At 42.9% G+C, this 12,321-nt stretch overlaps 1 protein-coding gene across 21 annotated transcripts in view; it reads left to right on the top strand.

Moving 5' to 3' along the window:
• PTPRF (protein tyrosine phosphatase receptor type F) overlaps window positions 1-12,321 on the top strand; it is a 623,992-nt gene that overhangs the window by 553,637 nt on the left and 58,034 nt on the right. For 14 of the 21 annotated variants that reach the window (XM_048497079.1, XM_048497091.1, XM_048497087.1 and 11 more), the window contains 2 exons: window positions 3,631-3,936; window positions 6,406-6,599. In XM_048497079.1, the coding sequence (XP_048353036.1) occupies window positions 3,631-3,936; window positions 6,406-6,599 (500 nt within the window). The remainder of the gene's footprint in view (window positions 1-3,630; window positions 3,937-6,405; window positions 6,600-12,321) is intronic. The other 7 variants (XM_048497096.1, XM_048497095.1, XM_048497099.1 and 4 more) reach the window with 1 other exon arrangement.

Below are 12,321 nucleotides of genomic sequence, written 5' to 3'. Positions count from 1 at the left end.
GTTTCCCCTGCATTTGTGGCTGGCATCTTCAAAGGATCTGATGGTAGTAATGCAATCTTCATGGTTACTCACATGCTAAAATGGGTGGATCCCACTCAACACATGCATATCAAGCTTGCTAATCGCACGCTTTACATTGTTACAGGCAAATGATTCTTTCTCCCACCCTGGACATTCCACAAGTATACATACTTCACTTGCTTTACTACTATCAGATCCTCTGAAGATGCCAGCCACAGATGCAGGGGAAACATCAAGAGAAAATGCTACTAGAACACGGACATAGAGCCTGGAAACCACACAACACCCCATTTTCAAACCTACTTCATAGCAAGAAACTTGAGGGTGCAAAAGGGAAGGTATAAAGATCCCAGTTTGTAAAAGATAGATTGCGTAAATTCTTGCCCTGTTCAGATGGGATAAGGGAGAGGGGATTTACCCTATAAAATAAACTGATGTCCTAAGGTTTTATTAGCATTTTAAAAGAAGATGGACAGGTTTCCCTTAAAATGACAGAGAGTGAAGAGTTAAAATTACAATCCTGAGGGGGGTAGATGTGTAGTGGTCAGGCACAACACAGCCCTAATGCCTCCAAAAAGGTTTGCTGCACAGCAAGAAAACAAGGAATATTCCCTAAGGGCAGTGAAAAGTCCCTATTCAGCCCAACAGGTTGTACCACACATTTTGATAGTGTAAATCCACACCAGGAAAAGGGAATATTCCTAGACTGAAAGGTCTTAGGAAGCTGACTAAAGTCAGCTCTGCCCCTGGAAACACCCACATTGGTGCCAGCATGGACTTCTGTTCCAGAGAAGCACTGGTACCACCCACTGAATAACAAATTGGCCCAAGATCACCCATGATAAACAGGATTGTTCTGTGTTGTAAAACTATTATATTGCACCATGTCTTCTTCTCCAGTGTCAAGCACTTGCAGAAGTGCAGAGTGCTTTGAAACCAAGAAGGGGAAGCAGATACTTAACCTAATACTTGACACTGCAAAAAGAAAAAAAGAAAAGAAAAAGAAAGAAAGAAAGAACCCTGAGGTTGGGAGGAAAATGTAGTCCAGAGCATTAGTGGAAATAAAAACAACTCTGGGACACCCAACTGGACTATTTTAAGCACCCACAACTCTTCTGTTTCAAAATGCCCCTTCTTGATGATACATTACATAAAGGACCCATTGAGCTAGGGTTATACATGGCTTCAGTGTAACTGGAAATATTGTGCATGAACAGAGAAGAATTCTTCTGAGCTAAGGCATAATTTTGGGGAACTTGAGGTCCAGAGCCCCCATCCCAAGCTTCCAGCTCAATGCTCTGAAGCCGTTATTTTCTGTTTTAAAAGAACATCTCCAAGAATGTTTGCAAAAGCAGACGTATCCTAATATCTCATGACACAAGATCTCTACCTACATTGGCACCTTAAACAGAGTTACTTCAGCAGATTCTAAAGGATTCAGTTCTGCTTAGGATGGCACTGTCAGTATACCAGTCCATAGACAAAGTGCTTCTGTTCCTGGCGTTTTGCTTTTGGGTGATATCTTGTTGAGAAGCCCACGTGTGTCTCATCCCTCCCTAAGTATACACACATTGGAACTGAGATAGTAGTTTGCAAAGCAAATGTCCATTCGCTAGAGCAGGAATTTGAGCCCTTCGCACATTTAGGGAGAGAATAACTTGAGTGTGCATATTGCCTCTGAGAATGTATTGTACTACTCATCCTTCAAAATGAGTATAGAAAGTGTGTGTGCGCTTGCATGTTGGTGTGCTGTGAAGAACATTCCTATATCATGTATTTTTTTTCTGTTGATTCTACTTATATTGTTGAATTTTGTTTTGATTTCTTCTGATGTTAAACTGCTGTTTGTGCATTGGCACTTTACAAGTGTGACTCCTACCCAGCCATCAGCAGGCATGGAAAATGCCCCTCTTTTATTTCTTGTTCCAATTGTTGTACATCAGCTTTTCATACCAATTATCAGGAGCTTTGGCAAGCAGGGGCAACATGAGGTCTGCTGTCCAAAATCTCTGTTTAGGGAAGGAACTGTTTGCAGTATTGATCCTTCTTCCTGAACAAGAAGCTTGTAAATTTCATAATCGGTTTCTGCCATCCCTTCAAATTTAACCTCTACTCACTTTGCTTTACTTTTTCTTTTTCTTTCTATATCTATGTCTGGCTCACTTCAGCAGTTTTGTTCCACCTCTGTAGAAACTTGCAACATGGCCTTCTATTCTGTATCTCACCAACGAGCTAGGTGTGATATACAATAGACTTATCATGTCCATAATAATATGCTAAGGAATGGAATGTCCCAACAACAACCCTTCCACCAATGAGGGATATTCCATCCCCTTCCTGACCTCAGAAGCCCCCACCCCCAACAGTCACCCTGGCCCACAGATCACCTGATTCATGGGCTGCACAAGCCCTCTCTGCCTCCCCTCCCACCCGCAGCAATCGTCCCAGATCACGGATCACCTGATCTGCAGGCCGCACAAGCCCTCCCCACATCCCCCCACCCCAGTAACCACCCCAGCCCGCAAATCACCTGATTTGACGGTCGCGCAAGCCCTTCCGCCTGCCTCCCAACCTGCAGCCCACAGGCCTGTCAAAACCCTCCCACCTCTCCCCCAACCCCAACCATCCAAATTCCACTCTCCCCCCACCCCAAGCATCATTTTTCACTCTCTCCCACCTTCCAACCTTCCCCCACCTTGCCACCCTACCCCTAGCCTCACCTTGCTACCCTCCTCTACGCCTAGCCGCACCTTCCAACTCTCCCCGTCCCCAAGCCTTACCTTTCAAACCTCCCCCAACCCAAGCCTCACCTTGCCACTCTCCCCCACCAGAACCCTCACTTTTTCAACCTCCCCCCACCTGAAGCCATTCAGTTTCATGCTCCTCCAATCTGCCACCCAAGCCCCTCCTTTCCATCTTCCCCCACTCCAAGCTTCACCTTGCCGCCTTTCCCCCACTCCAAGCCGCACCTCTCCTACCACTCCCACCCCCAAATCACAGACACACAATCAGATAAGTGACAAGTGTTGTGCCAGGACCAGGAGGCGGGGCCTGCGACAGGCCTGGTAAAGCCCATTGCAGGGGGAGATGCTTCCTCTTCCACCCTTTGCCAGGGCCATTGTGTCTCCCCCCAATGGGCTTTGCTTCTAGTTCTTCATAATTGCCTACTGCCCATTTTGTGCATCACTTTGTGCATTTTCCTCACAAGATGTGTGTCCCAACACAGGGCATTACCAAGAAACAAATGAGTATGCAAAATTTTCCTTGCTCTCTTCTTGCTTTATTTTTTCTGATTTTTTTCAGAACTCAATTTTTTCTTGCTCCTCTCCTCCATTATTCTTATCCTGTTGATACTTGATCTCTCTTTTAGATTGTCTCTTACCTTTCTAGCACTTTCTAGTGAAGTGAATAGGGCCATTGTAAATGTATCATGACACAAACTGCTTCTTGTGGGGCCTAACTGTTCTTCATGTGTTTCCAAAAATGGATAAAGTTCTTCTTTCTTCTAGGAGAGGCTGTATTGGCTGGGTAAGACCTCCCTGTAAAGTTTGTTCTGTTTGTTGTCCAACCATTTCCCCTCATCTCCCCACTTCATTTATTTATCCCTAGCCCCTTCTGCCCCACCCCAAGAGGTTGAGTGTGTAAGCACCAGCTCCACATCCATCCGGGTAAGTTGGGTACCACCACCGGCTCAGAGCCGCAATGGAGTCATCACTCAATATTCCATTGCGTACCAGGCGATGGAAGGAGAGGACAGCACCAAGCATGTTGTTGAGGGCGTCGGACATGAGCGCTCCAGCTGGGATATCAGCAACCTGGAAAAATGGACAGAATACAAAGTGTGGGTGAGGGCTCACACAGACGTGGGTCCTGGGCCAGACAGCACCCCTGTTTTGGTTCGCACTGACGAAGACGGTAGGTTCATTACCCATGGCTGAAGGTAACAAGGCCTCTTGGTTCTTGTAGTGGAGTAGCATTTGCAGTGGTGTTGGGCAAACTTCTTTCTGCTCTCAGGACAGCTCACCTGTTGCCTCCTTTGGACCTGCGTATGCACACTTTAAAATTTAAATCTTTTAGGCATTCTAGAAAATGGGGCTTAATTGCAGTCAATAAGAAAAACATATTTTGTGTGTGGGGTTCATATGCACAAAACTATAAATCACACCCTCGTGCTGGCATAATGTTTGCTGCCTACATTATCTGTCCCTTCTCTCTGGAACCTGGTGATCACATGGACTGAGCAGCTCTCTGTCAGGGACACACTGAGCAAAAATAGTGTTGCATTAACCAGTCTGTCAGTTATGTCATGGCAACTTAAGCCTTTCCCTTAGAATGTGCCAGGGCTCATAGTGACAGGAGGAACTTCCCAGGCTGCCCTCAGAGGCCAGAGAGGGCAGCGGCAGAGAAATGGGTAGAGGGAAGCCGTTCAGCAAACTGAGAGCTGGCATTATTTATTTATTTAGTTTTATTTCTTGTCATGCTATATTGTCCCTTGTACTGCCACAGTGCTGGGAAGTGATGCATGGGAATGTTCACTGACTACTTTTGAGGGTCGCTAGTGCATCTGCGCATCCTGCTGCTTGAATTGGCTGCTTCAGTTCTCATTTAGCAAAGCCCTTGCTGGAGGGAAGCTTCTACCCTAGAAATGTCGCAGTAAGCTCTCTGCGTTAGTTTGAGGGCTGCACAGTTGGCAATCCCAGCTAAGTCCTCTGTCAGGAATCGTTTGGGAGCTTTCTGATATACTGATCTTTCTTAGGTAGAAACACAATAAGGGAGTGAAAAGCCTTTTGCATCCTGAAATATTATTTTTAACTAGTGCACCCTACCTGTAATTGGGATGATCTCCACTGACCTAACAGCACCCAATCCTTAGGCAACTGCTGTTATCTTGGGGCTTTTCATTTTAATAAGATGTTTACAGCAATATCTGTCCAAAAGTAAAACCTAAGAACACAATCCATGTAATAGGGAAAAATCCAGTGACACATAACTGTGCAAAGTGGTGAGCTGAATCATAGTGAACCTGAACGCTTGCACACTGCTCTGTGTCATTGGATTTGCCCTAATTAAAGGTATTACATGGGCTGTGTTCTTGACTTTCTGGATTTTCCATTTTAATGCCAGTTAGAGGTGAGCCTCATGATAGCTGTATCTTGACAGAACTCATACCAGTGCAGTCCCAACCACATCTAGCTCTGGAGAGATTAGATAGTAACTGGGTATCCTGCTGTTGTCAGATTTGCTTTCCATTCACTTTTTGGAAAAACACACAGTAAAATGTGTTGAGGTCCATGATCCCTTTTGCAATCCCTATCTCTCCCCCACCCCCCACCCTGATATCTTCTTTGTCTCTTCATGTCATTATCCACAATTAAGAGTAATATCTGTAACCAGTTAGATGAGGCTAAAAATAACCAATCAGTTGAGGCGAAAGTGCTGCCTGCCTGCTTGCCATGTAACTGTATAAAACAATGCCTTCAAAATCCATGCAACTCTCTGGCCCCAATTAACCTGTTGCTGCCATAGCAATCAGTGTACAGTGTGCTTGTGGATTCTGTGGATATGGTCCTGTGGTAGTAGAACAGTGTTCTGTTTTTTCAAGTTAATGCTGAGTCAGATCATAGTGAGAGTACTCTTTGGAGGGAACACATTGCTCTGCTTCTCACATGTGCAAGCAAAAGGCACTTCTTGAGAACCTGATTTTGTTGCTGGAGGGAGACATTTTTTGTCACACACAGTGCAAGAACCCAGAAGTAATAAGGTAATATTTTTTTCCAGATTGTTCATATGGTATAAACTGACTCATGAATTTGTTTCCTCTTGCAAGGAAACTGAAAGTTTTCTGGTCAGTGTCATTTTTAAAAATTTTATTACCAAACATACTGTGTAAGCTGAATACACAGCCAAGTATTTTATTCTCCAGAGCTGCCTTTTCTCCTATGCTGCTTGCTACAAAAATAGAGCAAATGCTGTTAGAGAGATCAAAGTATAAGTGTGTATTCCCTCTTGATCAGTCTGTTTCTTCCATCCCCCACCCCCATCTCCATATAGATATGCACAGTAGGGGAAGGCATTGCTACTTACTTGCATGTTCTTGTGTTACTGATTGACTAACAAGACAAGCTACATCAGCAATGCAGTCAAAAATTATTTTCCATTTACTTCCTTAGTAATTTGGGGGATTTGTGCTTAGTATGCACAGGTAATAGGAATAGCAAAATTTGGAGGGTTTCTCTTGTATAGAAAGGAACAATGTCCTTTCTGACCAAAAAGAAAATTTAGAGTAAAGATTGGGGAAAAGATCACATGGACACACAGGATGTGGGTATTTAACAATTGCTACATATGATGGCTTCTGAATCAGTTTCCCCATGCAACTTTCAGTGCCCAGTGCTCCACCAAGGAAGGTGGAGGTAGAGCCAGTGAATTCAACAGCCATTCGTGTCTCATGGAAACCACCCCTCTCCAACAAGCAGCATGGCCAAATCCGGGGTTACCAAGTCACGTATGTGAAGCTGGAGAACAATGACTCACGTGGACAGCCTGTAATCAAAGATGTTATGTTTGCAGAGTCCCAGGTACAGTATCCATGAATAGATGTATGCAGAAGGACCTTTATTCACTTTCTTGGTTCTTGTATCTGTAAGCTGAAAATGATTGTACATTTTGGGTTTTTTAAAATATTGTTATTGGGTTGAGCCTTTGATTTTACTTGTTCGGATTCTAAAGAGGTTATAGAAGAGTTTGTGAATAACTGCCCAGTTTCTGATGTGTATTCTCTGTAGACAGGACACCAAAAGGGACTCCTAGAATAAGTAATGAGTAAGAAAATGATGGAAGAGTAAATTGCTTGTGTAAATAATTCGAAAAATACACTTAACTGGGCCTTGTATGAAGCATAGTATTCTCTGTAACTCCTTGTAGCACATGCTTTAAGGAGGGGTTCTTGTGGTTAAAATGTTCTTGTTTTTAAAAATGGAGCAGGGGGTAGCTATATCAAATTTTAGGATTCAGACATTTTTGGGACTGCTTTGGAAATGTAAATACCTGTGTACGTGTTTTCCCTTTACTGACAATATTGACTTTTTGCTGTACATGGTTGGGATGTTCTACCAAATCCGAGGGCTTGTGAAATATCTCCTTCAATGGGAAATGGACAATGTGGAAAAAGGATAGAGTGAATTTGACGGGTGGTCCCTTGGTAGCATTTACTCAACATTTTCAGGTAGCAGAGTATAATAGGAATTCCACAATGTCTTTCTGGAACCAAGCAACACTCCAGGCTTCTCAGAACTTGTGGAGTGCCGCCTTATACCTATGAGGCTATTCGTGGAACCCTCACTGGAGTGTAGACAAAAAATGGGGGACAGGAGTTGATTTTCAAGCACTCACTAAAATTTGAACATTAACCGAGATTGAATACTGAGGGAGAAGAGAAGTGACGTTTAAAAGATACCCTTGGTTCCAGGTATTCTACAACTATAAGTGTATGAGTGATCTTTTGTGAGCTAGACTGCTTGAATAGCATCCAATAGGATTAATGCAGCAACTAATTGATCTGTCTCCAGAATGCAACATGTGAATCATTTATGTCATTATCAGTAGGGAACAAAATACTGCAAAAATACATTTCTCCCCTTTCAAACTGTGGAGAATGAAAGCCCAGCTCTATGGAGCAAGGGGAAACCCTAAAGCAAGAGATGGGCTGCATTTAGGCATTTAAATCAGACAGAGGTTTCTTCATGGCAGGCACAAACTTGGATTGTAGCTATGCTTGTGCACTCTCTCCCTCTTCCCCTTATGTGTGAAAGATTTTCAGGCTTCAGAAGCATTTCAGCCAAGCTTTCAGTATGCGCTGATGTTCAAATGTGGGGCCACCTAGACAAACTGGAATTTGTTGCTTCCCAGCAAGCCAAGGGATGCAGGTTCAGTGTATATTTCAGCATGGAAGTGTTTCAGCAACCATTGGGATTAAACTGGGTTGGCTTTGAAGTAGAACATTGTTCCTAGTAAAAGAATGTGCTTAACTTTAAAGGCTCAGTTCTTGATCTTGGCCAGAGGACCAGCCAGGCTGGGCAGGGGCTGCATATAGTTCCTTGGAGGCATTTCACATCAGCTTCAGATGTAGGGGAGCGAAGCGGAGTGGTAAGAGACTCTCACGTTCAGTTAGGTTAAATGTCTGTTGTTTTGGAAGCCGATGTAACAGCATATATATCAGGAAGTATATGGAATCAGAAAAAATTCTGCTAGTGCTCGCTTCCTTCTGGGAGGCCGGGCAGGTTATCTGTGCAGCATTAGGTAGATTGAGAAAACTTAATCTCTGCAGATAGAAAGGAATTAAATGTCCAAATTAAAACAATTCTGATAGTTCACTCTCTAATGGTAACTGTGCAGTGGTTGAATTGTGTGTGCCAAGAGAATGGAATTACTTCACATACTCAGACACTGAATGGTTAGCTAAGTCTGCCTTATTGAAACTGGAAACTTGATACTTTTAGGTGAGGAAACATTTTTGTGTTTCCACTTAAACCACTCCTGCTCTCTTTATGTAGCTTTACAGCTAGGTGTTTTAACATACAGGTTTGATTCGTGGAAGAGATGGTTTGAAACTTGCAGTTGCACAGTGAAGTTGATGGGCAATAGATTCAGGATAGACAAAAGGAAGAGCTTCTTTACTGAACAAGTAGTTAAATTACGGAATTGACTGCCAGTGGATGTAGCGATGGTCACTGGCATAGATGGCTCTAAAAAGGGAATAGAAAGTTTCATGAAAGATAGATCTATCGGTATTAGCCATGACAACTAATGGGAACTTACATATGCAAAGGCAGTACAATTCTAAATACCACTGCTGGAAAGCAACACTGTGAGAAGATTTTGGCCTTTATATGGCTTTTTGGTGGCCCTGTGTGGAAGATAGCTGACAACATTGTGAAACAAGATGCTAGGACAGATATATCATTAGTCTGATCCAGCAGGATACTTATAACATTTCTCATCTAGCCAGGATGGACTTCTGCCTGTGACAATCCTCATCCACAACTTCCATGCTAATATGTCTTGACTTAGCCCAGCATTGAAGGCTAGAACAACAACTCAGCAGCTTATGTTTGGCCATTTGAGGTATTCTCAGTTTTGCCAACTGCATCATAGTACTGCATCATTTCTTTAGGCTGACCACTCTGATCTGGACAGTGACTTTAGGATTTCATGGTGCTCAGGAAACCAAGTTGTGTGTTTATAAGTAGAGCACAGCTACCACTGATACAAAGTTCATATTCATATTTAAAGCCCTAAATGGCTTGGGTCCCACCTACCTAAAGGAGCACCTACACCCATATGAGTTAGGCCGCACACTGAGGTCAAGTGGGGAGGCCTTCCTGGTGATCCCTTCTGCTGCCGATGTGCGGCGGGAGGGGACTGGAAGGAGGGCTTTTTCTGTGGTAGGCCCCAAGCTGGGCAACAGCCTCCCTGCATTTGCCAGGCGCCGACACTTTATGGATTTTGGTGCCTGGTTAAAACCTTCCTCTTTACCCAGACCTTCAGTGCGTGACCCCGCAGGGTTCCCCTCATCAATACCAGCGGAAGGGTGGGAGGAGGGTGAGTGGGGATTTTTAATGATGTTTTTATTGACTGTTTTTGAAGGATATTTTAATGGTGGTTTTTAATGTTTATGTTTTTATGATTGTATGTTTTAAGGGGACTTTTAACCCTATTATGTAAGCCACCCTGGGACTTTGGTGTAAGGTGGGGCAAAAATGGAATAAATAAATATATATATAAATATTGGATTTCAGGCCCCTTTAGTCATGTGACCAGCTTCCTTCCTCACCCCAGTATATACACCCCACCTTGAAAGTTTGTCCTGAGCTACTGTAGGTGATATGAGCTGGACCATTGCAGCCAAGATTTAAGCATGGCAGGTATATACTTTACTGGTACCTGCTGCAGGCCTGTTATTATGATGTAATCTATTTATGACATTTTAGAATAAAAAATTCTTTGGTTATACATAAGCTTGTATGAAATGAGTGGGATCGTGTGTGTACATGTTGAAAGATTGTACCGGGCTACAAAGACATCATGCCTGGGCCTCACGTGTAGAAGAGCTGATTCCTGCTTTCAAGGGAGATCTTTTGTGGAGGGGGTAGTCTCTGAACATGCCTGTGATAAAAATAATTGTTTCTGTTGCTAAATTGCCTTGCCTTGTCATCCCTCTGACTCTCTTAGAGTATGTGCAAGGGGAGGCAGGAACCATGATACCCTCACTTCTCTACACCTGCCTAGTTGGGGAGAGGGGAATGGTGACTTAGGGGGAGTTTGCGACCCAACATGCAGGGCTCCATGACTCACCTAAGGGCCCAAACCCATTAGGAGAAGACCACTTGACTTAGAAAATAAAGTATCATAGCAGGGATGGTCCAACTACTGCATTTTGCTATATTCTCACCAGAATTGCAGGCATTGGCAGAGAAACTGCAACTATGGAAAGCCATATTGAAGCCTAAAATGAAATGTCATAAACACGTTGCAGCCAACATAGATTCCAGCTGCCAGTCTTAGCTCTGCCTCCATTGCCCTACTTCTCCCAAGCTGTAGCAGCCACTGAATCTTTTCAAGTAAGGCCACTGACTTCCTCAGATCCATTTGTCTTGCTCAGCAGCACTAAACGCTTAAGAAGCAATTGGGCTGGTTTGGCAGGAAGATGTTTTTATGTGCTGGTAACAGTTTCATGAGTGCAAACTTTTAGTTGGGGCAGATTTCAAAGAGATGTCCTACAGCAGAGGTTCCTCTGATCAGGAAAAAGAGTAGGGTACACTGAAGATGTCTATGTAAGCTATCTGTTAAGACTAAATATGTGTTAAGACTAAATGTGTGCAATTATGTTGCTTGCTATCATTATGTATTCCTGCTCTGACTCTTACAAGATCATTATCACAGAGCTTTCTTGCAAGTTTTAAACAGTATTCTTCTTTGAATATTTGCACTGTTTTGGTTTTGATATTTGTGTGTGTGTGTACACACCCACAAATATCAAAACCAAAACAGTATAAATATTCAAAGAAATACACACACACAAGTGTTTATTTTACTGTATGCACCATGACACTTAAGAACATGACAAGAACTTTTCAATTACTGTTTATATCTCACATACAGCTCTCAGCTGCTATTATTGTCCTGCCTAATAAATTACTGAGATAATATATGTGAAGTGTTTTGAACACTAGGGACGGGGATCTCCAGCATGGCGGCATGGGCAGCATTGTGCTTATCAATACCTTTCCTGACACCCATCAAGTGTTTTTAGAAAGTGGGTGGGGCCAGTCTGGAGCTCTTGTTCATCAAGACTTCTTATAGGTTACTGGAGATTTGATTGGCTGTACAGATTAAAATAACATTGGTTTAGTAACAGTTACTACCACAGTTTTGTTGTGTTTTTCTCTTTTATTTATATTTCCCAGTATATAATTTTAAATGATCCTGCTTCTTCCCTGTGAATGTATGTGTTTTTAGCTCCTCCTGTAGTGGCCATTTTGTGGTTGACTCCACTTCCAGTGGCAGTCATTTTGTGGTTGCGCCCACCACCCTATGTCAGAATTCCAAAGATGCCCAAAGGCTTAAAAAGGTTGAGGATCTCTGGCTAAGGAGAATCACTATATGAATGGAAGTGATGCTATTAGTAATGCCCTGCCAACCAAAATGATCCCTTTTCATTAGAAGTGTCTGAGTCAATAACAGTTGTCACAGGGCATAGTTTTGCCCACTATGGCCACTGAATCATGACAAAGGAGAAAAGCATCAAGTACTTTATATTCCTGAGAGACTAAAATGATCAAATGATCAATAAGGCTGTGTAAGACCAAGAGATATCATCCAGGCCTTGTGTGAAAGAGCACATTTAATTGCTATTATAGGTTAGATCATTGGTTTTATGATGTCTATGTTGCCATCTTACCCTGGTCCTTGAAATAGATTTTAACATGGTTTACAAGCACAATTCCAGCTGCAATCTATTCAATTTGGCTGGTGAAATATAATCGAACTGCAGAAGTATAGTTTAGCCAGTATGTGCTTTCGGAGACTAGGCCAATAAAAAGTGCTGCAGATGCTCAATGGAATTTAATGTTTGGTTGTGCTTGTGAGTGCCCCAGTCTGTGTAAGATAAACCACAGAATATGACTGTAGGGAGACCTTGTACCACATTCATAGAGTACAAATTAGAGCCCTTAATGGGCATCTGATTTCATCCATAGATACAATGGGTTAGGAGCTGAGGCACAGGAAGGGTGAAAAGTA

The sequence above is a fragment of the Sphaerodactylus townsendi genome, linkage group LG05, assembly GCF_021028975.2.
Source record: "Sphaerodactylus townsendi isolate TG3544 linkage group LG05, MPM_Stown_v2.3, whole genome shotgun sequence".
Taxonomy (NCBI): domain Eukaryota; kingdom Metazoa; phylum Chordata; class Lepidosauria; order Squamata; family Sphaerodactylidae; genus Sphaerodactylus; species Sphaerodactylus townsendi.
The sequence above is the reverse complement of the archived record's forward strand: the minus strand, read 5'-3'. Positions and strand labels throughout refer to the sequence as shown.